This window comes from Aquila chrysaetos, chromosome 3, assembly GCF_900496995.4.
Source record: "Aquila chrysaetos chrysaetos chromosome 3, bAquChr1.4, whole genome shotgun sequence".
In the NCBI taxonomy this organism is placed as follows: domain Eukaryota; kingdom Metazoa; phylum Chordata; class Aves; order Accipitriformes; family Accipitridae; genus Aquila; species Aquila chrysaetos.
In genome coordinates this window covers 14,711,860-14,737,429 of record NC_044006.1, presented here as the reverse complement: position 1 = coordinate 14,737,429, position 25,570 = coordinate 14,711,860, and the positions used below count along the sequence as shown (strand labels likewise).

Sequence of the window (25,570 nt, the reverse complement as noted above, 5' to 3'; positions counted from 1 at the left end):
TGTCCTGCCATTTCTCGTGTGAATGGCCTCCTCAGAAGGAACTCTGTGTCGCTCTGCAGCAGTGCTGGTTGATTAGTCTTATTCAGAAGTCAGAAAGCAGGGAAAAGTTAAAAACTGGAGGGAGTTTTATGTCCCAGGTTTGCTCATGCTGCTTCAATCACCCCTTGTAGTAAGAAAACCTGGTACTTCAAGAGCCTTGAAGTTCTTAGTCATGTACAAATTTGGGTATTTCATCAGGAAAAGAACACTAAGTATCTGGGAAGCTTAGAAGAAGGGTGAGGACCCATAGCAGCTAGCACTGCCAGTCTGAGTTTTCATGTGCTTGCATCAGTTCTCTGGTATTCCTGTGTGCTGCCTAACAAGCAGGGAAGAGTTAAATTCTCAATCAGAAATTGGAGTATATTTGCATATAATTGTCTAATCAGGAATTGAATGGCCCTTTGGAATTGTACACTGAGGTATATCTGAGAAGGATGTCTTGGCTGAAACAATAAGAAGCAAGATTTCCTGGCTGTTAACTATTAACTGAACATTTAAGCAGGCTGGAGGGAAACAATGCAGGTTAACCACAGAAAGGTTCGGGGAGTGACTTATGCAGAATGAGAGCAGCTTAGAGGTTTAGGCCTAGGAATAAGAGAAAATCCACACATGTTGCATTGAGATGCAGTCTTGTTGACCTGGGGATTGGGGTTTTTTTTTTTTTTTTTTTTGGAGGGCATATAAAAATTTTGTAAAACCAGCCAGAAATCTTGCTGGCTGTAATTGTCGTTGCCGGCCTTACCTTTCTGTACAAGGATAATTCCCTATTTTGGGGTTGATCTAGGTACCTCTGAAGTATTGTTAAGGAAGGGAGTTAAATTTTGGTCAGCATTGACTGGATGGTGAACTTTAATGAAGAGCTCCTCCTTTACAGCATCTGCTGGCAGTAACCTGGAAGCGTTCAGGCTTCAAAACCTCTTTTGTCAATTCTAAGCAGAATATTTATTAGTCTTGTGCTGCTACTTCAGTTTTTTTCTGGAGTAAAATATAGCGGTGAATATTGAGAATTTTTTTTTTTTTAATCTTGGGGAGAAGGAGGAAAATTGGAGAAGGTTTGCACAAATGTAGTAGCAAATGCTAAGGTGTTCTTTTTTGTGGTTGCAGCCTGCTTCCCAGAGGATAATGACAGTGGTGTTGTTCTACTGATTTAGTTGTTGGTCTCCATTTATAACCAGCCCAACACTACAGAGGAAATTTTCACTGTATCTTTGATACATTCTTCTGGAGCCTGCTTGTAAGTCTTAGTGGTTTGGGTCATTGCTATGACCAATAGTGGCTTCAGGGACTTGGCTGGGGAAATACTCATTACTAGCTGAATGTAACAAGTAATGAAGCCTTTCCATCTTCAGGGTTCCGTCTGCCTTAGACTAGTGTAATTTTTGATAGTGTCAAGGGCACCCGTTTCCTCATTCAGTGACCTGTCAATTGGAGTTCTACTAATGGAATTATTTAGAGAGTAATGTGTTCCCATTTTAAAATATATGATCAATATAAAAATATGGAATGAGATAAGTACTCTAAATTATAACATCTGCTTTAAGGCCTGTCCTGCTTAAGATACTTTGACCACCTGTAAAATTCTGCAGCTACCAGTCCTGGATAAATTGCTGCATGGAAAGAGGTACTGGATTTCATAATGGTATTTTTTGTATTGGTACTCTCTACAATAAACTGTTTTTCTGTGATACTCGGATATTGATATTTTGGGGAGGTGGTAAGGTTGTTTTCCTGGTTATGAAGCATTGGACACATGGGAATTAAATTCTTCCTTTGTTGCAGATCACAGAGGCCTTGTTAAAGGAAAGAGATAAACAAGCAAAATGGAATGGGATTCCCTTACTGTTGCAAAAGCTGTATGAACATAGCCACCCAAACAGCGATTTCTCCCAGTGCCAAAGCATCTTAAAGGTACTGTCTGCACTGTTCTTCCTGAAAGCTAGGGGTTATTTTGTTGTTGCTTTCTTTAAAGTCTACTGTGATCATATTCTAACTAATTTTTGAAACTGTTTGCATGATAGTATCTGTGAATTGCCTGGTAGATAAGAGCTGGGAATGTGTGTAATTGATTAGTCAGTAGATCACACAGATAGTTGGAGACAATTGTGTTTATACTGATACAGTTTTCTTTTTGAACTGTCTTTTTTTTTTTTTTTTTTTTTTTAAACTGCACGCAGGAAATTTCTCCACTTCTTTCAATGGAAGCCATGGCATTTGTTACAGAAGATAGAAAAGCTGCTCAAGAGTCCACTTTCCCAAATACATATACATTTGACTTATTTGGAGGAGTTGATGTAAGTGTGTTTTTTCAACGATATCAAAAGATTTCTTCATGATAGTCATACCACTGAGAAATCTGTAAGTGAGGTCCTTGAGACCTTTGAAGCATCTAAATGCAAGCTACAGAATGACTTAGCCAATTTGATGTTAAGTGTTAGAATTGTGCCTATTTCTGTTAATCAAAATGTGAAAAGGGTGTATTTTCCGAGGTATTATATCATCAAAAGTGAGGTGCTTTTTCTTGTATGATATAGAAGATCTGACCGTTTTCTTCGGGCAGTCAGTTTTTAACTGGTGAGACCTCTAGGTTCTCAATGAAAACAGTTTCAAATGATTTCTAGTTGTGAGATACAGTTGGTACTAGAGCACTGAGAATTTCACTTGCCACTGAAGGGTATGTGGCGGGTTTTTAAGCACACTAGGGCACTCTCTTAGCCAGGTTGTCTATGTTTATTGCTGGCATGCAATGCAGACTACTTCATCTGTGGAAATGTTTTTAAACAGAACTGCAAGGTTTCTGTAGACATTCTGGCAATTTATCTTTTTGTTAATTTTTTTTTTTTTAATTCTACATTACACAAATACCCACGTTTGCTCGATTTTATGGTGACAGCCTCTGGAATCTTAGCTTTCATTAATAATGTATGATTTATATTTTCCAGTGAACTAATTGACAGTCTTCCTCTTTTTTTTTTTTTTTTTTTTTTTTTGTTGTCTAACTAAACAGTGTCTTTGCTACTTCTCTCTTGTTACACTTAGTATGCCTTTACTTAAGTAAAACTTGTATTTAGATTATGTTGCTTTGAAATTAACACTGGTTTAGCTGCTGGTATCCTGTTAACTGAGGACAAAAGTCTTCAGCTGCCCAAACAATGTAGAAAGTTGTATGAAAATGTTCTAAATTTCCCTTGTTTTTAAAGGGAAATAGTGATACTTCCTGTAGAAGTGCTTTTAACATAAGAATGCACAGAGTAAGTGGGGGGAGGAGGGGATATTTGGTTGGGTTTTGTTGGTTGGGGTTGTTTGTTTATTGTTGTTTTTTCTTGGGCTGGAGATGGTAAATATCAAATATACTGTAATTATCTGGTACTATGGCCAGAGATTTGGCTGATACAAGTGAGTTTAATGCAGTGGTAGAAGCCAGCACTATGTGTTTTTGAAAATCCTACTCCAGGACTTGAAAGGGAAGTAGTCTAAGCTGCTGGTTCTGTGTATGCCATGTGCTGATTCTGTGTTGCAGTATTTTGAACTGTGAAGCATGAGTAGCTTTGAAGGACACTAAATTTGCAGTATACTCTGTATATGCTATAATGTGTGATAGTATATTCCTTAAAATATTTTTGGATTCTGACAGCCTTTACATCAAGGAAGAACAAATGCACATTTGTGTCTCCTCCCTTTATATGAATACATGTAAAATATTACCCGAGAGTACAAACACATGAACTGGTACACAAGCCTCGTGGACTTTGGATCTGAATGCAACCCCAGTCCAAGAAATAAGATCTCATAACTCCCTTTCTGCTCCTTCTGCCTCTGGTGAGGCACCCTGTTACCTATTCTCTTTCTGCCATTGGACTCTTGCGCTTCTTGCTGCATACTGTTGCAGTTTCAGTAGGATGGCTGAAGAAAGCCCTCTCCAAGGAGTGTCTCACACCACTGCAGTCCAGTCCCTGGAGTGTATGTGAGGAGCATACCAGTTCTGCAAGAATAAGGTGATAAATACATGGTGGGTTATAGTATTGACCAGGAAAAATAAATACTAGCTGAAAAGATCCACTCTGTGGCAAGGCAGGAGTGATCATGACTGTGGCCACCCCTAAAAGATAGACTTGTTTCAGTAGGTGTTCTTTCCCAGGAGAAGAGCAGGTGGCCTGCATCCCAAGTGCATAGGGATATCTTTGGATGCTTATCTCGGGTACCAAGCCTTGAGTTGTGCATTCTCCTCCTAAAACGTAAGCCATTAATATGAGCACTACATTACTGCTGCAGTCATTTTTCTCTACCCTATTGATGCTACAGCTACTATTACATATATTGCTGGAAAATGTATATTCCTCTTTAAAGTTGCCTATTTATTTGTCAGTGCTTAAAATGTGGGCGGTGCCTCCAGTGCTGTCAGATGTTTTCCTCTGTGTCTGGGTAGGCAGTTCATTAAAAGAAGGGTAAAGTTAAGCTGGAACAAATAGGGCAAGTATATTATTGGTTGGGATGACTTCATTGGGTGATGCCTACGTTGCTCTTAACAATTTTAAACTGAATTTTAAAAGTAGGGGCTTTTTGCAATGCTTCTTGCAGAATTCATCAGTTCCTTCTAGTGGCTAACTCTCATTTTTAAATAAACTGCTATTTTTTAAAATGTTTTAAAATAAACCAGTGGTATAGGCTAGAACTACTAAACATCAGTTCTACATCTATCAGAACCATAGTCCTAGTCTTGGAAAGCTGACTGTTACATTCCTTAAATAGAAATGAGACAACACTTCACATATCTGTGAATCTATATGTAAGTATATATACAAGGTGCATGTACACAAGCAGTGGCTTGCTCTTTGTTGTTGAGATTAAAATCTGGAGCAACTAAGTTCTGTTATGTCGGGACCCAAAATGTATTTTGAAGCCCAGCAAGATTTAGTGAGAGCCTTGGCAAAATTTGCATCTCTTTGCAGATTATTGTTAAAGATTCATTATTTTGAGAGATGTGTGATAGCCATCCTTGATGTTATCTGGATGCATGTGAAATTAACATTCTTTGCAGACTCAAATTCTTTAAAACTTGCCAGTGGGAGATTGTTTTATATAACTGTTATTATTTCTTCAGGGTAAATACAACTAATTTTTTGTCAATGTAATTTTGACACCAGTGGGGTTTTGATTGTAGAGCTTCCATTATTCACCTCTGTGACTTCAACAGAGACAGGACTAAGTTTGGATTTGTCGCTGACAAATTAATTGGCTATTTGTATCTCAATGACTATTCCCTTAATTCTTTATCTTGTTATTACAGCTTTTAGTAGAAATTCTTATGAGACCTACTCTTATTACACAGAAAAAGAAACAGAAAAGTAAGTAAATAGGTATTTTATCTTGTTTTCCATTTTTCCCTTACTTTACTCAGACAAAAATTATTCTATTTTTCTGTTATTCTCTTTCCATACCAGCAATTTCCTGTTCCTAAATGAATCATTGGTTTCTTTGTTCTCTGTAGTACTTATTCGTGATGGGGTTTAGGATAGTCACCTGTTGAAAAGCACAGCTCGGGAGTATTCATGCACTTAGCAACACATACTTCTCTCCATGCAGTAAATCTGCAATCACTGGAAACTTTTATTGTTACCGTGGCTATAGCTACAGTTAAGAATTATTAATAATAAGCCACAAAACATTGTTTATGTAATAGGAGTTACAGAGATTGTGAGATAATGAAAAGTATGCTGTTTTCCTGACCTAGTCATAGTGACTACTAATTTCCAAATTGGTATAAGGAGAACTTGTCAGTAGGGTGCAGTAGCTTCAGCACAACTTTCCTGCTGGAGCAGCTTTGGTTTAGTGTTTTCATTTCTCCTGTCTGTGATTCTGCTGGTTCCCTGAACCAGCAGAAGGAAATGTCATGGTACACTCCATGCCCGTCAGCCAGGGAACTTCAAAGGTGAAGTAACTTGAGCTAGAGGCAGCTGTTGTATGTCTATACAGAAAACATACTTTAAATATTAAAATGCTGGAGTAAATCAGATTGAAAGCTTTTCTGTGAATTCCTGATGCTGCATGGAGAAAACTGCATGAACTGTCCTTTTTTTTCCCCTGTGGAACTAATAACATGTCTCGGCAGTTTCTCATATTGACAAATTTTGAGTTGATCTGTGATATTTTTCCTAAAATGCTGTTTACAACTCTATAGTTTTCTTTTGTGTGTGACTAAGAAGTGCACTAGACCACAAATATATCTCTGTCTGTGGTCCTAGGCAGTGCTGATAGTAGTTTTGGAAGAAAGCATGTGAACAGGTCAGGTATAGAGTGTTTCTTTCTCTGGTTTCTATCCTCCAAGGCATTTGCACATATGATCTGAGCTAGCAGTTAGCCTGAAATTCTCACCTGCTTTATAGCTATTCATGTCACTACTGTTGGACATTAGTGTTCCTTGGCCACGTATAGCTAGTGAATGTCTGTTTTCTCCTTTGCAGTAAGCGATGACCTCATCAAGGACTGTTTAAGCATACTGTATAACACGTGTATATGTGTAAGTACAATTGCTGTGGGAAAGTGTTCTGCTGGTCATGTTTTACATGTGCCACTTGATAAGACAACATACAGACTCTTTTAAGCATAATTTAAACTTACTTTTCAAACTTACTTTTCATTAAGATTCCTTCAGTTAAATATAGGACCGCCCTATAGTTGGATGTGTTACTCAAATACTTTCTGTTTTCTTAGCCACATTGTCAAGTTTAAATCCTCCTGTTTTGGATCTGTCTGTATCTGTTTCCATAGGAAAGCTTTGGCAGCCTTTGTTATATTCAAACTTAAAATTTGAAACTGGAAATGAATGCCTGCTAAGCCAAGCTACAGCTAGTCTTGTTCAGTAATGGTGCTGGCAAAGTGTTCTAAGTTTGATCCTGTAACTCCTTCATGTGCTGAATATTAGTTCAATTCAGTTGATGGCAAATCAGTGCCAAGGAAGATGCTGGGTTAAAGGCCTATTGAAACACCTTGCCATTAAAATTCTGAAGCTAAAAGCGTATGCCTCAGATTATGCATGCAGGGAACATCCTCAGGATTGTTTACTTAATCACACATTATATTATGTAATAACCTAGGAAACATTGTTTAACAAAAATTTAGAAAAAGGCAGTTACTGTCTAAAGACATCAACCTAATCTCAAGAGTTTGAGTCTTAACAGATGATGTTCTCACTAGTAAGTATCTGTGTACATAAGGGAGGGGGAAGAGAGGGAACACTTTTTTTCTTGACTTACATGATATTTTTTTTTTAAATACAGGTAATGCAACTTTTGCAAGCTGTGAATAGCTTCATATGCTAAGAAACCAGTTTGCAATTTATAGACTAGCTGCCGTTTTAATTCACTTCAGTATTACTGCTCTCTCTTGAATGAGAAGTGTTCAGGATCACAGAAATGTGTGCAATATTAACTGTTCTTAGGCTTATGTGTAAATATCCAGGAAGTGTCTAAGCTAGTCTAGTTCTGCAAGCGCTGGTAATATGTTAGTCATATATAATACACAGCTTTGCAAGCAGTAAGGATGTAGTTTTAAGTTACGTTTAATTCCAGAAAAGACTGGCCGTGCTCTCAGCAGAGATCAGAGCATGAAAGCTGGCCTTGATGAACTTGGTGATGAACCTGAGTTGATGCTTTAGCATGACTTTTGGGTTCATCACCAAGTTCATTAAGGCCAGTACTTGATTCTCGTTGCTCGGACTCTGCCTAGCTGAGCAGCAATGCTGACTGTTTAGGAGGAATCTGGGGACTGCATTTACATACCATAAAATGGAGCTGGTTACAATTTGTATGGGAAACCAGAGACAAGCCTCTCTGACGTATTTCCAGGCATGCAGTATTTACTTTTGATTCAGGCAAGTAAACAACTGCCTTGAGATGAAACCTCTCATCCTGGAGCCTGTAGTTTTTGCAAGCATCACGTTAACTTCAAACAAGGACTGGAGTTAGTTTTGGTCACCATAAACACAATGTTTCCTGGTTTCAGGAATAGCTGATTTGATAACACATCATCTGTAAAACTGTCCTGCATGTGCCTGTAACGTGCGACTTCTCGAGGTGGACTCTGACTTTGGGTCTGCGTGTGCATTTGCTGCTTTCTAGACGGAAGGAGTCACAAGGCGACTGGCAGAAAGAAATGACTTTGTGTTGTTCCTGTTTACACTGATGACAAACAAAAAGACATTCCTACAAACTGCAACACTCATTGAAGATATCCTGGGAGTTAAAAAGGTTAGTTACTGGTTTCTTAAATTGTATTTGTATGGCTTTTCAGGCCAGTAGAGGAAAGAACTCTTTCTTTGGAGAGTTGCTGAAGATAATTGTCTAAGCTAGCATTCTTGCTTTTTGTAGCTTATTTGAAACGTGACTGTTTACAGTGATCATTAACTTCAGCCACGTTTCATATAGAAGCCAAATTATGCGTGTGGTCTCATACTTGTAATGCTTTTGTATAGCTTGCAGAGGATGATGGAGGGCGAGTACCAAGCTGTCATTAAAGTACAACCAGTGTTTCAAATAAACAAAATGAACCTCATATAAATTCACTTCTCATCCTTGCCTTCTGATTATACTTCAAATATTTTAGTAGTCTTCCTGACATCAGGAAGGCTTCCCGTGCTTCTCTCTTACCTTGGGGTTCATCACCTCTCTGAGAAGTTGTAGGCTGCGGGAACAGGGCATTTAGGTCTTCTGCACAAACTAGGTTTTTGAACTTGCTTGCCAGCATCATTACAGCTTAGTGCCCTGATGTGATGCAAATAAAATATTAGAGGTGTAAACCTGGGAAAATGCTGAATGAAATGTGTCTGTGTACATTTTGTGGAGAGGGTCAGGATTCTGTAACTTGTCACTGTTTTTTTAGAGTAAAGTCGAGGATGATGTACTTCCTGAGATACGAAACAAGCTTAGTTTATCTGAACATAAATGCTTTTTGCTGAAAACTGTTTTCAACATCTTTTTATTAAAAAGATCTTTTGATGAAAAAGATTGAGAAAAATAATCTAGAAGTCGCCTGTCATGGTTTCAGCTGGGATAGAGTTAATTTTCTTCCTAGTAGCTGGTATAGTGTTGTGTCTTGAATTCAGTATGAGAAGAATGCCGATAACACACTGATGTTTTCAGTTGTTGATCAGTAGTGTTTAGACTAAGTCAAGGATTTTTCAGCTTCTCACGCCCAGCCAGCAAGAAGGCTGGAGGGGCACAAGAAGTTGGGAGGGGACACAGCCAGGGCAGCGGACCCAAACGGGCCAGAGGGGTATTCCACACCGTGTAACGTCATGCCCAGTATCTAAACTGGGGGGAGCTGGCCTGGGGGGGGGGATGGCTGCTTGGGGACTAACTGGGCATCGGTCAGCAAGTGGTGAGCAATTGCATTCTGCATCACTTGTATATTCCAATCCTTTAATTATTGTTCTCATTTTATTGTTATTATTATCATTATCATTTTCTTCCTTTTCTGTTCTATTAAACTGTTCTTATCTCAGCCCACAAGTTTGGGGTTGGTTTTTTTTTTCCGATTCTCTCCCCCATCCCACTGGGTGGGGGGGAAGTGAGTGAGATGCTGCATGGTGTTTAGTTGCTGGCTGGGGTTAAACCACGACATGCTTCTCATCTGTGAGTTTCAAAGGAAATACAGAAGTGGAAAACAATATTGAAACTTTCTAATATCTAAATGTAATTTGTGTGTTAAATTTGGTTCTGGGTTTGGGTTGTTTTTTTTTTTAAATAATAAAAAAAAAAGGGCCCCCAAATTTTATGTAAATACTTAGTCTTTAAAATGTGGGTATCTATACTTTTGGAATTGATAAACAGAAGTGACACCAGTTGTAAATCACAGCTGTTCTCAGACTCTTCACTTGTCACTGCCTGCTTGCTTCTCTTTACTAACATTGAAAAAAACACAGATCTCACCAGGGAAGAGCTGTAGCTGAAGCCGCCTGGCTGTGTCTGTGTTCACTTATTGAACATCACGTGCGACTTACTCAGTTGATGTTGCCTCCTCCAGGAAATGATACAACTGGATGATATTCCCAATCTTGCGAGCCTTGTGTCCAGTTTTGATCAGCAGCAGCTTGCAAACTTCTGCAGGATCCTTGCTGTCACAATTTCTGAACTTGACACAGGAAGTGATGACAAGCACACGCTTCTTGCCAAAAATGCCCAGCAGAAAAAAAACTTGGGTCCTTCTCGAGCTGAAATTAATCAAGGTAACTGTTACATTGTGAGCAAATGCAGAAGAATCTCAACAGTGTGTAAAGTTTCCCTCCTCTTGGTGTCACATCTGTAGCCTATGTTTCTAGAGGATACTGTAAGCATTCTGTCTTACAAAGCATTTTTCTTTATTCACTTTCCTCAGGCAGTGTACTGGAAACAATCTTTTCTGTTAATAAAAGTTACTTTGTAGCTTTCAGTTTCATATGGTGTTGGTAATTAGGTGAGTTAATTTCTGTCATTTCAGCCCTCTTTGATGAACTGAGTAGCTTAAAATAATTGGGTTTGTTTTCTATCCCTCAGTCATTTCCACAGCCTTCCCTTTAGTAACTCTCAGTAATTCCGTGTCCTCCTTAAAAAACATGAATTCCTGAACTAAAACGGCATGCAGCGTGGTTGCTGGCGGAGCAGTTCCTTCTCTGATTTTATCTGACATTGTCCTGAGCAGGATGTCTTTCTTTGTTGATAAAGTGTGTTTAATATTAATCATGTTGCCCACCGTTATCACACCAGCCTTGGAAATCTGTGGGTCTAATCTCAACTTAAACTTTGGGCACAGTGCAGATTTCCTTATTTTGCTGAGTACTTCTTAGATGCAGAAGTCTTGCCGAGAAAGATGAGTATGAATTTAAGAGATTTAAATTAAAGTACCCTCAAATGTAGAATCTGCTCTTACTATGCTGAAAAGCTTTTGGGCCTCTGAAGCAGGTGTTTGCATAGGGCCATGCCAAACAATTTTGGGAAGTGCAGAAGGGGATTTTGGAGCTGGTTCTCTCATCTTCTACCATTTTGTGTTAGCCATGAACAGCAAAGCTGCATTTGTAACTGCTGCCACCTCTGCAGCATCCAGTGAGAGATGGATAGCATAATACAGCAGGAAGAAGCTGAGAAACTCTAAAGGGGGATGTATTGTCTTCTGCCCTGTGAACGCCAGAGCTTACTTGTAAAGAGCAAATGCACAAGTATGTGTAGGTGTGGGTACAAAGCTTAATTCAGTTGAACTGAATAAGCTTGGATCCTACAGAGCTGAACTTAGCCAAGCAAATGTTTAACTAATTGTTTTTTGTTTGTACAATTAGAGCATGTGTCTAGGGCTGTAAAGCATATTCCATTTTAAAAATTTTATCAGGGAGCTTGTTCTTTCAGAGATGGTACCAGTGGGCAGAATTTTGCAACTCTTTCACATAGTGTTCATGGCCAAATTCTTTGTCCTTTTCTACTTGTACCTGCAAGTGTGAAGTGAAGACTTAGCCATGTATCTATAATAAACAGGTCCTGTAATTAAGTTATTCTGTGAAAACTTTAGGACAAAATGCAGCTCCTAGCACCTCCCCAAGTATTTTGCAGACCAGTGACTTATGTCCTTGAACTGCTGTTTCTAAGGGTGCAGTTCCACAACAATTAAAACCCTCTGACTTGGGGCTGCTGTCATGTGTTTCCCATCTGTTTTTCTCCATGATGAACTAATTCGGGAAACTAGTACTTAAAAAGCTGAGCTTTCTGCCCAGCTACTGAAGTGAGCTAGTTCAGTTTGCTATGAGACACCACAGGAGGTAAACTGAAGGAGGTGGCATTGCACAGAGGAAAGGGGAGGTGGAGCTGCCCCTTCTAAGGGCTCCTGCTTTATTTCTGCCAGCTTAATTTTCAGCCAAATCAGTTCCTTGATGTTGACTCACTGTGGACTGGAAAACAGCAGTGCCAGCAAAAGGGAATTGGCCGGAAACAAGCAGTTAGAGCAGGGTAGAACTAATTTTTTTCCAGTTTAAGTCCAACACAAACCAGTTTAACACTGATTGAATTATGCCTAGGGTATGTACGCTCTCTTCCAGTCCTTAATAGGAGAGTGCACCGACTTCTTCCATCTTTAGATGTTTTTAACCAGATGGAATTTATTTCTGTGTAGTCTTCTATATTACTAATGTAGATGTCTTGGTACCTTGTGGTATAGAGGATTTGATGACTGTTGTGTTGGTGATCTTAAATTGTAATAAAATTATTTTTCTTTTTCAGCTACACTTTTGAATATTCCAGGCTTCATTGAGCGATTGTGCAAACTGGCAACAAGGAAGGTGTCTGAAACAACAGGTACTTCCAGCTTCCTCCAGGAGTTAGAAGAATGGTACACCTGGCTGGACAATGCACTAGTACTTGATGCACTGATGAGAGTGGCAAATGAAGAGGCAGAGCAGAGCAGTACAGGTATCTGGTTTGCATTCCTCTAGCCATTATCAGTTGATGCATATCTTAACCTTCGTCAGTGTTTGCCATGTATTGCTTTTCATTTCAACCGGTATTGATTCCCTTTTTCTCACGTGAAAAACTGACGTATCAGGATTTAGGTCTGAATCCTGTTTTGTTCTCATGTAGCACTGATTTTTTTTTTTTCATGAACTAAAGTTAGCAAAAGGAAATGTCCTATGGCAGACTGTGCCCTTTGCACACCTAGATAGCACTGTAATGCTGTACATCCTCAACACTAATCTCCCCTGGAGTGACAAAAATAACACACATCTGAGGTAAGTGACTTTACCACCATTTTGCTCTAAAACTTAGGCTGATGGGTTTAGGTCCAAATACTTCATACCAAACAAGTGGTCACTTCTTTAAAAAGGAAAGGTAGTTCCAGAAAAATTAAATAAGTTAATTGGAAAAAAAAATAATTGTTCCAGGAGAGCGTATGGAAGTGTTAATACAACCTTAGGAAAATGCTTTGAAGCAAGCATGCAGTTTGGTTCTTCACCCTTCAATATTACAAAAATATGTATGTCTTGTGTATGTCTTGCAGAACTCAAAGTACTTGGTAACGTAATGAGAATTTTTCCAAAACTTTGATATCTAAATCTTTGCTTCTGCTTCTTTGGAAAACTTTCTTCCTTATCCAGCTTCATTAGTTTTGTAGCAATGAATTATTAAAACTTCTGAAATTACACAAAAAAATGAAATATGTGAATGCTCCAGCAGCATCTCAGGCATACCTTTATACACACCAACTTAGTAGAAACTGGAGGATGCTTGGTATTTTGGAACAGAATTCACAAGGCAATCTTGCTGAGGTGAAACATGCCCACTCGGAGCTCTTGACCCACAACGTCAGTTAGCAAGTAAACCTAGGTGTACTTTCCCAGAATACTGCCTCAGTCTCCAGTGGCTTGTGGCTTAGGGACTTCTGAGTCAGAGGTGTTGTCTATGCTTTTGAGCCTTTGATGGTTTCCTTCCTTTGTGTGTTTGTCTAGTTACTGTTTCTTCACATGGGTTCAAAAAGCATTCACGCTATCCTGTGACAGGGTGGTTCATCACTTATGTATTGTGTAAAGAGCTAACTCCTTTCTGAACTGCAACCTACAAGTTTCACTGTGTCCTTACTTTCTCTGTTTCACTCATGATTTCTGCCATGTTTTCCACTTGGAATCATGGTGCGTTATATCCTGTTTCTGCTCTTAGCAGTATAATTCTAGATAGGGCTATGAAAATTATTTAACTGTGGCCTAAGTATACTGGTACTGAGGTATGAAATGAAAGTAGACTAATAATAAATGCTTCTGATAATCTCACCCCTGCTTTTATTACCTTTTCTGCTATGTCCTTTCTGGTGCAGTAGTCTATTAATTCATGTAGGTGATCCTACTTATTTTACTTATTTATACTAGATGATGCCATTTAGCTTATTATGGAAAAATTAAATAATTTTTTAAAATCTAATTTTATCTTCTCTAAAGTTCCAGCTGTATTTTTTCTCTTCTGTAGCATTTATTTTAAAATGGTTATTTGTTGTATGTCACTACTTTTAGTTGAGAATAAGATTCAAGCAGGCATGCTGGTCTTATCTTCAGTGTTTCAGTGTAAAAGTAATAACTGTAACAAATCCTTTCCTGTTGAAGCTGCCTCAGGCTCACATCTTTGCCATCTTGTTCAGAGTCTTCAGATGAAAGTGGATTGGCCAACACCTCAACACGAACACAGCTTCCACAGTCCATGAAGATCATGCACGAGATTATGTATAAGCTGGAGGTGTTGTATGTTCTCTGTGTGCTGCTCATGGGGAGACAAAGGAATCAGGTGAGCACTTGTAAACAGTCACGCATGTGGAAGTTGATGTCTCCTTAAACCTAAGTGCTCATTAATTAGGTCGCAGACACAGAAACATGAAGGGCAAAGCTCAAGGCATAAAGCTGGGCAAATCCCATCATTGCAGCGATGCACAAACAAACAGGCAGTGTTTCATTGCTGAGAACCAGAATGAGCCATTGGGCAGGGCTTGTCACAAGTTGTGCTGACCAGTGGGGTGGAGGGGTGGTCAGTCTCTGCAGAGCTGCTGCGCTGGTGCAAGATGGATGCAGGAGGATACCTCCTGGATGAGGCATCCTGCCTCTGTGTGAGGAAGTGTGTGGGGTACCTGGATGCTGCAGGAGCTGCAGCCAGGCATTCTTCCCCCTCCTGGTGCACTGGTGACCTGCTTGGACAGAGCCCTTTTAGGTCTTCCCGTTCTTTGACTGCTTTCACTTTTGGAAATCCTCTAGGGTGATTTGTGAATGGGTGATTTTTGCAGTAGGTTCCCATGCATCGGCTTGAGTGTGAGCGTGTTGTTAAACTCTCAGCTGGGAGGATACACTTCAGTGCTGTCTGCACTAGGTGCTGCCTAGAAATCCCACTTATCTGTTCCTTTTGTATTTCTTGCTTTCGAAATGAAAGATTTGTTCCCTGCCTCACATAGGCTTACGGAGAACCAGTCACTGCAGCTTGGCTGTAGTTTGATTTAAATGGGTCAAAAGCATATTGTGAAGGGAAAAGAAAAGCAATCCATTGGTGCAGTTTTGACAGGTTTCCAACATCAGCAGTCTGCTCAGCTCAGCAGAGCAGCTTGGAATAGCAGGGGCATTTGGATGCCCAAGAGACTGGGAGGATCAAATTGTTTTGAGTTGTTGAAGGGCTGTTGTATTAGGCGAGAGTAGCTGTGTTGGGGGGCTGTTGCTTGAGCACGTTTATCTTGAGTGTTTTGTTCTTTGGCAGTAACCTCCCACTGTACAGGAGTCACAAATACTCGCCACAGGCAGTGCCTTAAATCTCTTAATTTGAATTTAAAATAGAAATGTGTTTGTAGTACAGTCTTGAACATAACTAACCTGTTCACTCTGAACCTATAAATGGACACTCAGCATTAAAAAGTAATAGATTCTGTATAATAGTAACCAGAGGAAACTAGCAATTCTTGCAGAAACCACAATCACTACCATAAGAAACTCATAATCCTGTTGTCATTCCTTTCAGAAGTACTGTTTATATTGGGCGTAAAATAAAATTTTAAAAAAGTCCAAGACATAACTGGAACTACCAGAACATGGATCTGTTAGGAGGACTTTTTTTTTTCCATTGTATCAAGCCAGATAATTCATCCCTGCCTGATTTCACCACAAGAATGCAGTTTTACAGATACTGCAGAAACTTACTTGCAGCTTGCCCTCATCCTACTGCCGCCTGTTCAGGGAGCTGGAGATGCTGGCTTCCTTACCTCCCTGTGTCAGTTCTTGTGTTTTACTGTCAAATGTGACGAGGTAGAAAGTATGCTGCTAAAATAGCTAGCTTTCAAGCTGACTTTTTTTTTTTTTTTTTTTTAAATTTCCTGGGAAAACAACTTTGTTCTTCCTCTGCTACTTCTGCCCCCATGGAAGTGGGGAAACTGTGTAAGGATACAGCTGGCATGCAGTTCACTTCTCCAGGGCTGATTCAGGACTGGAATTGAATTCTTGAAAGATTTGAGTTACTTCATTCCCAAACACTTCTTGTCCAGAGCCAGGTCTTTTTGTAAAATCCACTGCCTTTGAAACACATGATATATCCTTCATTCCTTAATCTATGTGAAGTTTTCAAAGACTTGTGTGGCCAGTGCAAATCCATTCTCCTTTCTGAGAGGCAGTCAGACTAAGAACTAGAGCCGAGTTGTTCTATGTGGAAAGCTCCAATAAGCAGGGAACGGCAGTGTCTGCCAATAGCACTCTCATTGATAAGCATTTCAGCTGCTTGACGGTATCTCTTTTTCTATGAGGGAATAAAAGCACAGGATCTGTGATACCAGTCTTCCAGTCTGAGCAGCCAAAGGTCTTACTGGTTTTATATTGGAATAATTTTGCATAGAATTTCTAAAAGGCATTACAAACCTGCTTCAGTCCACTATGATAATGAACATAATGGTCTGCATTTGCTTGAAGCATGATGCAGCTTCCCAACAAATTCAACCCATTGCTGAATGTTTACTCTCAATTCTTGGTTTAAACTTGACTGCTGGCTAACCTGCATAAATTGACAACTGTGCTAGCAGCAACTTGGCTCCTACCTGCTGCCACGTTGTGGATGATCACACCCTTGGGGATAAGTGGTGTTTCATTGCAGATCTGTCCTTTGCTTCCTTCTCATTATGGTCACACCCTAAATTACTCTCCTTATATATTTTTCTAGGCTGTCTTGCATGTCTGTATTGTGGTAAAAGGCAATCAGCGGATTTACTTGCTCCTGCTATAGGGACCCAAACTGCACGCAGCAGAAGCTCATAATAGTTTTAGTAGTGAGAAAGCAATGGAGCAATTCATGAGCAGCAACAGGAAAAAGTCAAAGGAGTTTGAAGGATGAATATAGAGCAGGGGTTGTCTTGGCATCCCCAGGCTGAGTAGTTGTAATGAGTTTGAGGTCTGGGATAGTGTGATCCAAAGGCAATGACTGTGACTGAGGAGCTTTGTCATGCAGCTGTCTGTGAGGTGAGAACTTAGAGTTATGCAAACTAAAAGTAAACTGAACACATTTTAAATTAGGGATGAGTCATCTGGAATAAGCAGTTTATGCTCTGTATGGAAAGGAGCAGATTCATGAGTTAAAATGATGAGCACAGAGAGCTCCTCCTTTAGTGAGGGGCCAAGGCTCTTGCAGGCAGCTCGCACGCTTGGTTTCATCCTGTTGTGCTTGTGCCATGCTGGCCACTGAGGGAAGGGGGGACTACAGGGAGTGCTTTGTTCAGAGAGATTCCTCAGAGCTGTTTTTGTTGGAGGCTTGTGACTAGATCAAAGTGTCTGAGAGTGTTTTAAAGTAAGGGAGCACCGAGAGACTCCAAGCTTTGCAATCTGTTAGGGTAGTATGGGTGAAGTGGGAAGAAGCTGCATGCTTCCTCAGGTGTGATATTTGGAGATGCCCAGCAGCGGGAATGTTGGTGGCTACAGCCAAGAAGAATGCAAAAAGCCATGAGCTATGCTGCAAACAAGAATAAGAACGAAAACCTGTAAAACAGCATCAGCTTCAAATATTTTTGATTCATTCAGGTATTTGAGGAAACAGAACAAAGTGGAGTGATCTGCTTGAAATACTGCTGTTATAATTCTGCGTCTCGGGGATGACCTCGGTTATTGTTTAGGTGACTTGATTTTAAGGAACATGTCCATTACTGCTTTGGGAACTTAATTTCTACAGCATGTTGGCCTTCCCAGTCATGCGTGGTTTTCATTTGCACCACATCTCAAGGGATACTGCTTGTCATAGGCCTACAGCTGATGAGAGTCGCACTTTGTATTTCTCCTATTCCTCATCTTCCAAATTGCTTACATCAAAAGTATCAAAGCTTGGACTGAAGGTATTTAACAGCTGTTCACACCAAAATTATTAGCTTTTTTACATGAGTAACTATAGTCTGTTTCAAACATGTCATGAAGTACCACATCCTAGCTTGGCAGGCAGACTGATAAACAAACCTGAGTAACTTGGCATTTTCTTCCTTTCTGAGCGTTCTCTAAAGATGTTCAACTTCCCCTTAACCTGAAGGAGCAGTGCTTGAACTGCGGTGTGGTTGTGGTACTGCTGGACTCTGCTCAGAACTCCTGCCACGTGAACAAAAACAAGGCAGTTTGTGCAGTCTTGAGAGGACTACCTTAGCTTTAGCTGTGTGAACTAGAAAAGCAAAGGATGCTCAATAGATGACTGGCAGCAGAGTATTCACAGCTTAGTTTTGTGATACGTAGAAGTTAGGTATAGGTGTATTTTTGATGTGCTGGAAGTGATCTCCCGATTTCCAAAGCTGCTTCCAGAGGCACATGGTTAACTGATGCACTGGCTAACAGCTTTCTCCCAAAGTGTCTGTTTTCTATCCATGTCCACCAAATGGAAACTACTGTAATGATACACTGTGGTTAGTATGCATGTTAACACAAACACGTGCTGTTTGATAAAAGAATTCACTCTTTCTGTTGTTGGAAGATGATGTAATTGTGCCCATCTGTTTACCAGACTATGGTATGTACTTCTTTTGTTTTCTAGGTTCATAAAATGATAGCAGAGTTCAAACTGATTCCTGGCCTCAATAACTTGTTTGACAAACTGATCTGGAGAAAGCATTCGGCATCAGCCCTTGTTCTGCATGGACACAACCAAAATTGTGATTGTAGCCCAGTGAGTAACTTTTTAAATTCTGTATTGGATTTTTATCCTATCATATAGTTCTGAGGAGTTGTATTGAGTAACTAGGTGCTTCTGTAATAAATTATTTGAGATGTGGTAGCATTCAGTTTTTTGTGAATTATTGTTTTCACTTAAAGATTTATCTTTGGCTCAATTTAGCAGAGGGCAATTTAGCCTCTTTCCCTCTCTTCCCGTTTGGGAACTGGGAAAGGCGTAAATTCTGTGGTCCCTGGAGGCCAAAGGTAGAAGATGACCAAAGCTTAAGGAAATGATAGCTAGTGGGTCTAGCAAGGAGGCACAGAACATAAAATGGATCACAGACAGGTTTCTTGGGGGGGTGGGGAGGTTTCTTTTTTTTTTTTTTTTTTTTTTTTTTTTTTTTTTTTTTCCCCCTCCAAACCTAGATATTCTAAATCGATCAATCCAGTGATGAGCTTTTTTGCCTTTGCAGTGAGAAGACATTGTTCACTGTTACGCGCATAGGGTTGGAGGCAGTCTCCATTTCTGTTCTGTTTTGGGAAGCCTGCAAAGTGCAGCCTTCTCCATTTATGCAAGTCACTTGCTCTGCTGTCCAAATGGGTTTGATTTGGATAGGTTTTCAATTCAGTTGTTTCATGTCAGCTTGGTACTTAATGATATCCAAAAATACTAAAGCAAAATTTTTTGACCTTTCTTGTCTCTTTTTAGGACATTACTTTAAAGATACAGTTCTTGAGGCTTCTTCAGAGCTTTAGTGATCACCATGAGTGAGTATGAAAAGCTGTGGTAGGTTGTGGCTTGGTGGTATTGTTTGCTGGGTTGCAGTTACAGTGGGTGTCCTAGGCACGGTGCAGGCTCCATGTGAATGGAACATTGTACTGTCCTTAAACTCAACTCAGATGTTCACGTGCCTTTCAGCTCCTGCTATGAAAAGGCTAAGGATGTGCTCTCCAATGGGCATGTCTTAGTATGTCTGTTGATGATTAAAAATAGGCCATTTTGCTTCCTGTTGAAACAAACTGAAACATTTATATGATGAGTTAACACTTTCTGGCTGAAGAAATAAGGAGGCAGCTTTCATGATGCTGTTTATCTGTCTTCTCTCTGAGAGTTGGTAGTGAGCCAGTGTGCTTACAAGAGCACGTGTACCCTGTGGAGACATGTTCAGATTTAATTCAGAGTGGAACAAGCACGAAACAAAGGCTGTTGTTAGATCAGGGTGAAAGACAGTGTACCTCTGAAGAGGTTAATCAATAGTCTTCTGCCGTTGTAAAAAGGCTGGGAAGACATGATTGCCGTCTAAATGCCAGCAATGGAGAAGACCTGATTAAACTGGATGGCAAAATGTTAGGGGAACAATTATCTGTCAGCTAGTCATCGGGAAGCTATGCTGGAGTTAGGAAGAAAGGTTCTGTCTGCCTTCAAAAGGCATACTTACAAAGCTTGAGTCTGCTGGAGTAGTTGAGGGGTGATGGAGTTTGCTTGGTTTTTGGGTTGGTTTTTTTTAATTCTCTACTGATGATACAGAGGTACTTGTTCGTCTCTTCTGACTTGTATAATAGTATCTTACATTCTGTCAGTGTCCTGTTGCTCTAAATTCAGTCCTGCAAGATGGTGTCCTATTGCTTACAAACATCTGTATTTGAGGCATATTGCACTTCTTGCCTAGCTGGTCATATCTACAGCCAGGGTGATGTTTTTGTGTAGGTTTTATCTAGTACTGTTAGATATGCATATTGGAAGTATCAGCCTTTTTGATTGTGGAGTATTAGCTTTAAGAATGGGGAGCTGCTGGACATACTGTAAACATAAGGGGAAGGCTGACCTATTGTAAATCCTTCATGCGAGACGTTGTTTGTGCAGGAATCACTCCAGGTTTTCCAATAAAATCTCTTTAGATGATGTTCCTCCTTAAGTGGCTACTACAAAGATCTCAGGCTTGTTTAAACAGAAAACAGCTTTCAGCTGTAATGTTTGAGCAAGTGGAACATGTGGAATCTGGTTAGGGTTTTTAAACAAATAGCTACATGAACTTTCTATGAAATCACAGATAAGCTGAGTAGCTGAGGACAAGATGAGAGCAAGTACTTGTATACTAACTTCAGTAAAATTGCGTACAAACCAAAATTGCCTAACTGTTTATTGCATGGAGAGAGAGGCTCTATTTTCATTACAGAAACGTGTTGATCCAGATCAAAAGAAGCTTCACGTGACAGCCTCAGTGGGCACTAATCTGGAAGATAGTGTTTGAAGGAAGAAGGCATCCCCGTCACCGTTCTGGTCTAATAATTTATCTTCTGTGTAGTTGCTATGTTTTGATGAATAGGTTCTCTTTGCACACACTCACACTCATCACTGCATCCTATGCTTCCTTAGGTTTCCTGAAAATAAATCTTTGCTGTCTGATTCTGAGCACTTTGAAGTAGGAGGTCTCTAAGGGAGCACGCTGACATTGGGCAGGGACTCTGTCAAAGGGAGCCTCTGGGCTACATTTCTACTTTGTCAGACTTTTTCTGCATTTAATTTACTTTACAGATAAATTAATTAATTTTTCATTATGAAAAGATCAGTATTTGATAAAGAATTTCATGCAAATTCCTTGAGTTTATATCCATTCCTGTTCTGTTTTCTACATTTCATGAAGTTTTTAAATATTTCCAGAGTAAACAGTTTGCTCAGAGTAATAAAATGCCAGGATGTTTGAGTACTTTTTTTTTTGCAGTTTCTGCTTTCTAACTGAGATTTATTACTGGTAAAGAGTGTGGTCACTATAAGGCAGGGAAAAACTGTAGGAAGCTGTGAGAAAGTTTGCTATTTAAGTCTTCTGAAATTCAGCAAAATGTTGCTGAGATTGTAAAAAAACAAGTGTTTCTGGAAACAAATATTTACAAAACAAGCAATAAGATCTTGAACAGGTCAGCAAAGAGCCACCATCTCAAAGCTGGTCAGTGTTGAAACTTGTGTTTGGTAAATTTTGGAGGAGACTTGCAAAACAGCAGTTAGCTGGCCTACCTTGGGAGTGTGCTGTGGTGGAGAGCAGTAGAGTGTGAATGGCTGTGAAGAGCTGGAGAGGTGAAAGCTGATTGCCTAGTCCTGCAGCCCTCATAGGCGTGTGGCTTTACTGTTCATGGAGTTGCATGTTTGTCTGCCTCTTGAATTCATCATATGTTTTTCCCCTACTTCCCAACTGTCTTGCTTTAGGAACAAGTATCTCCTTTTAAACAGCCAAGAACTTAATGAGCTGAGTGCAATCTCCCATAAAGCCAACATCCCTGAAGTTGATGCAGTTGTCAACACAGACAGGTGAGTAGGGATACAGGGTTTAGGTCAGCAGCTCCTAGCGTTTTACAAGCACTTATATTGGAGGTTTGATGTCACCCGTTTTGTTTGAAGTCCTTCTGTCTACCACACTTGCTTCGGTTTCAGTAACACGTTTAAGTGGGAAGTGTCTAGGTTTGTATGATACTTCTGGTCATTAGCAAATCCAGAGTGTCCTTGTGCTCAGAGTAAGGTGCTGTAAAAACAAAAGCAACCTAAAATGTGGGGTTTGGGTTCATGGCCCAGACTTAATTGTGATGTGCGAGGTCTGCCTGTTTGTCTGGCCTTTCTCACTGCAGGCATTGCAGACGGACCTGGAAAGTAAACTGGGATGCCTCTAATGCATGAGTTGCTGCTACTAATAAATCCTAGTTTTGAGATTCAGGAGCAATCTGTGCACGCATAATGTCCATTTCCAGTCTGCATAAACAGATCTAAGTGTGTCTGCTCAGAGTCTTTATATGAAGAGCAGCTAATAACTAGAATAAGCTAAATTAGATTAACATGTTAAACCACTTAGAGAATCTCTAGTGTTATATTTGAGTATCTGTTAGATTGACTATTTTGATTTAATAAGCTCTTTAATAGATGATTCTGATGTACAAACCTCACAAGATGAAACACTGTTTGCAGAATTTAGTTGTCAGAATGCTCCCACAGTATCAGCAGGGACTTGGTCTACACAGAGCAGATTTATCTTGCTTCAAAATGGAATTCTCTAAGAGGATTTCTAGATTATAACTATTATCATAATACTGTGCCTAATTGGGAAGAAATGGTATCTGTATTACTCAGATCCTTTCCTTCTAAGCACAGGTACCTTTCTGGCTTTGTTCAAAAAGGAGTAAGTATTTAGGAGGAAAAATTCACCCTGTTATGAGCGCAGTGAAAGGAAGCAGTGATCAGGGGTGTAAACAGCTTTTTCTGACCTGCAAAGTTTCTCATCTCTCTTGAGTGTTAGTAAGCACAGGCTGTCATGCTGCAAGTAATCCACTTCCCACAAGGGCTTTCTCAGCTGGCTGTTGACTGCCCAGCAAAGGTGCCAATACATTAGCTGTTAACCTGGGTGCATCTGCTGAATATGCATGCTGGGGTGTTTTCTGAGTAGAAGAGTGCCACTTGCAGCATCTTATTCTACCTCTGCAGGATGGTTTGTATAGCCAGACAGGCAGTATTGCTCAGTTTCTAAACTTGGTTTCTTTTTTGCCCTTGGCATTTTGTTTCCATGTTGCTTTTCTTGATAGGTGAGATCAAGGCATTGCTTCTGCAGGAGCTGAGCTTACTGTAGGTAGATACTGCACTGAAGATGCTATTTAATACAAATAGTATTGCAGTTCTACAGCCTCTATACTTTCACTAGTACATACGGAAGAAGGCTACCTCATGTAGCATCTAGGTTTCCGAACTGTGCTCTGCCTCCTAACCAGAACTTAGAGCTTCCTTTACATTTGTCGAGGAAAAAAAAGGCGTGTGTTTCATTCCTAAGCTCAAATGTGGTATATGTTTTTTTCCTAATCTATTAATTCCTACAAGCTGTGAATCGGTATTTCTGAAATCATTAAAATTTTGAGAGAAAATGAATAATTTTTCCTTAGGATTTATTTGGAAGTCACGTTGCAGGTATTGCAGATGTTTACCAAAAGCAAGTGAGGAGAACTCTTCCACTGGTAGAAATAGTAATGAAAGTTAATGAGTATTTGTATTGTACATTTAATACTGGGATTTTGATCATTAAAAGCTCTGGAGAAGAGACAGGATTCAGTGTTCTGCAAGGTACAGTGTTTGTCAGCCTTTCCACTCATGCTGTAATTTCTTCACATGCTCTAGGAGTCTCGTGTGTGATGGGAAAAGAGGTTTGTTGACCAGACTGCTTCAGGTCATGAAGAAGGAACCAGCTGAATCCTCCTTCAGGTGGGTTCACTTTGCACTGTAACATGCTGTTTTGAGTTGACTGGGAAATTTGTTTTCATACAGCTTATAGCAGTTGAAAATGCTGGAAAATCATAAGCTGTGAAAAGTTCTGGCTTTGTTGCACTTGGCTAGAATGGCAGCGCAGGTGAGGGAGAATGCCAAAGCTTGCATTGGACCTCATACCCAGTACAGTCAGTGATTTTCTGCACGATCAGGAGATTAGGAAACTTGATTTAAATTATAGTAAATAAAATACTTCCCTTGCTCCAAAATTTAAAAACTCATTTCTTCTCTTTCTCAGATTTTGGCAAGCAAGGGCAGTTGAAAGTTTTCTGCGAGGCACCACCTCCTATGCAGACCAGATGTTCCTGCTAAAGAGAGGACTCCTGGAGGTAATGAAGTATATGTCAAGCTTCCTCTGTAATGTAACTCCGTAGCAAGCAGGAAGGATTCATCTGTAATGAATTCAAAAGAGGGTGAAAATGTAGTGTTAAATATTCACTGGGAATAGGGCAATTCTTGAAAAGTATTTGTGAATTCTGCTTGTGGCAACCAGGCATGGGGTGGCCAGTTGTATAGCCTGCATCACTGGGAAGTTAATTTAACAGAAGACTCATGTGAATTGTTGTCTTTAGTTCTGTCATCTAAGAACTAAACCTGCAGATAAATCTTTTAAATAGTGATGAAATCAGAGTCTATGCTGTACTGCTGGCTTGCGCTAAACTGTGGCAATAACATGTTTTCCTCCCATGCCAGCATATTCTCTACTGCATTGTTGATAGTGAGTGCAAATCACGAGATGTGCTTCAGAGTTACTTTGACCTTCTGGGAGAACTGATGAAATTCAATATTGATGCATTCAAGAGGTTCAACAAGTACATCAACACAGATGAGAAGGTAAATATTTGTAAAAGCTGTCCCCAATGGGTCAAATTACATGCTCTTATAACCAAACGTAGCACTGAGAAACTCAGATTCATTTGCTGATTTTGGTGTGATTGTTGAGCTTGGTGCACAATAAACCTTAAGGAGTGAGCTGACAAAGTCTCTTCGCAAGCACGTATGTTGCTGCATACACTCATGTTTTCAGAAGTGCTCCCAGCTGTTCTGAGTCAGCAAGCGCTGAGCTGTTCAGAAAACATTGCCCTGTTACATGATCAGGCAGGTCTAAGGTCAGGGCTCAAAGATGGTAGAACATTTCCTGTGAAGTCACTGGCATTTGGGTTAAGCTGATAGTTGAGGACATTGAGACAGGCTCCAAAAAACCTTTGATTGGAGCTTGGGGGTGGGGGTCTTCATGGAGATGAGTTAAAGTGTTAATTAAAATTTGATACTACAAAAAGACATATCTTTGATGTTACTTGAACTTACAGTCACTTTAAGAAGTCATGGCTGATGTAATTACCTATAAAACTTAGTTGCATATGTAGATCAAGAATGGGCAGCTCTCTATGCAAAGTGGTTTCATGCTCTTGTGCACTTTGTGCATGTAACATCAGCTGTTTTGTAGGTTTTGAATGACCTCGTACTCTTGCTTATGTTACAGTAATTTTTCTGTGGTTGCTGTTAGGTCTGGCAGACCTTGGAGAATAGAAGCAGAGATGTATTTAAAATAAAGATGTATTGAATTTCAGGTTGTTTTCTGGTAAATGAACTCACACATTCTAGAG

The 25,570-nt window shown here is 39.9% G+C and overlaps 1 protein-coding gene across 5 annotated transcripts in view; it reads left to right on the top strand.

Annotated features, from left to right (window-relative positions):
• Window positions 1-25,570, top strand: part of LOC115338848 (transient receptor potential cation channel subfamily C member 4 associated protein) — a 39,193-nt gene that overhangs the window by 8,217 nt on the left and 5,406 nt on the right. Inside the window, exons 1-15 of one of the 5 annotated variants that reach the window (XM_030007765.2) lie at window positions 1,176-1,273; window positions 1,819-1,947; window positions 2,214-2,330; window positions 5,324-5,381; window positions 6,498-6,553; window positions 8,154-8,282; window positions 10,057-10,258; window positions 12,273-12,461; window positions 14,176-14,318; window positions 18,552-18,683; window positions 19,380-19,438; window positions 21,873-21,974; window positions 23,817-23,900; window positions 24,202-24,292; window positions 24,657-24,797. In XM_030007765.2, coding sequence (XP_029863625.1) covers window positions 2,235-2,330; window positions 5,324-5,381; window positions 6,498-6,553; window positions 8,154-8,282; window positions 10,057-10,258; window positions 12,273-12,461; window positions 14,176-14,318; window positions 18,552-18,683; window positions 19,380-19,438; window positions 21,873-21,974; window positions 23,817-23,900; window positions 24,202-24,292; window positions 24,657-24,797 — 1,482 coding nt within the window. In that variant the 5' untranslated portion in view covers window positions 1,176-1,273; window positions 1,819-1,947; window positions 2,214-2,234. Of the gene's footprint in view, window positions 1-1,175; window positions 1,274-1,818; window positions 1,948-2,213; window positions 2,331-3,043; window positions 4,046-5,323; window positions 5,382-6,497; window positions 6,554-8,153; window positions 8,283-10,056; window positions 10,259-12,272; window positions 12,462-14,175; window positions 14,319-18,551; window positions 18,684-19,379; window positions 19,439-21,872; window positions 21,975-23,816; window positions 23,901-24,201; window positions 24,293-24,656; window positions 24,798-25,570 lie in introns of those variants that run through there. The other 4 variants (XM_030007764.1, XM_030007768.2, XM_030007769.2 and 1 more) reach the window with 4 other exon arrangements.